We start from the raw sequence: 569 nt of genomic DNA on the forward strand, positions 1-569 counted from the left end.
TGCTGACATCCCAACTGTAGGCATTGCCCAAGGGGTACATGGACCTCCTGGGCACAACCCCTGCACCCAACCCCGTCCCTGGCTGGGAAATGCCATGCCTGAGCCCTACCAAGAATATTGAACATGCAGAGCGGACACGTGTGGTGTTGCTGCAGCCAGGGGTCAACACACTCCCGGTGAAATTCGTGGGAGCATGAGATGATCCGCAGCTCCTAGAGAGAGGTGGAGAGAACAGGAGGGTGAGCAAGAAGAACCACGTCCCAAGACCTGGATGGGTCCTTCTTGATGGAAGCGAGCCTTGTAGGATGGAAAGATGTCTAATGGCAAGTGATCTGCAGCCCAGCTTTGCATGGCAGAGGCTGTGAAGCAGCCTGGCAGGTCTGGTTCTGCTTGGGGTGTGAACGTCCAGAGAGGTGCTACCCCTCAGGAATGGGGGGGGTTCAGGCTGAGTGCTTTAGAGAAGCAAACCTCACCTTTGCCCTGTTGTTTCAGTGGACATAGTATGGACATTTTGCCCTACAGCAGTAACTGGAGACCAGTCATTAGGGAATCTGAATCTGACTTCAGCA

At 54.5% G+C, this 569-nt stretch overlaps 1 protein-coding gene across 1 annotated transcript in view; it reads right to left on the reverse strand.

Annotated features, from left to right (window-relative positions):
- The window catches only part of RNF43 (ring finger protein 43), a gene marked incomplete at its 5' end in the record, with an annotated part of 16,173 nt that overhangs the window by 8,012 nt on the left and 7,592 nt on the right, over positions 1 to 569 (reverse strand). The window contains one exon of the mRNA XM_010182565.1: positions 110 to 212. Within this exon, the coding sequence (XP_010180867.1) occupies positions 110 to 212 (103 nt within the window). The remainder of the gene's footprint in view (positions 1 to 109; positions 213 to 569) is intronic.

Source organism: Mesitornis unicolor, unplaced genomic scaffold (assembly GCF_000695765.1).
Source record: "Mesitornis unicolor isolate BGI_N332 unplaced genomic scaffold, ASM69576v1 scaffold41164, whole genome shotgun sequence".
Classification (NCBI taxonomy): Eukaryota; Metazoa; Chordata; class Aves; order Mesitornithiformes; family Mesitornithidae; genus Mesitornis; species Mesitornis unicolor.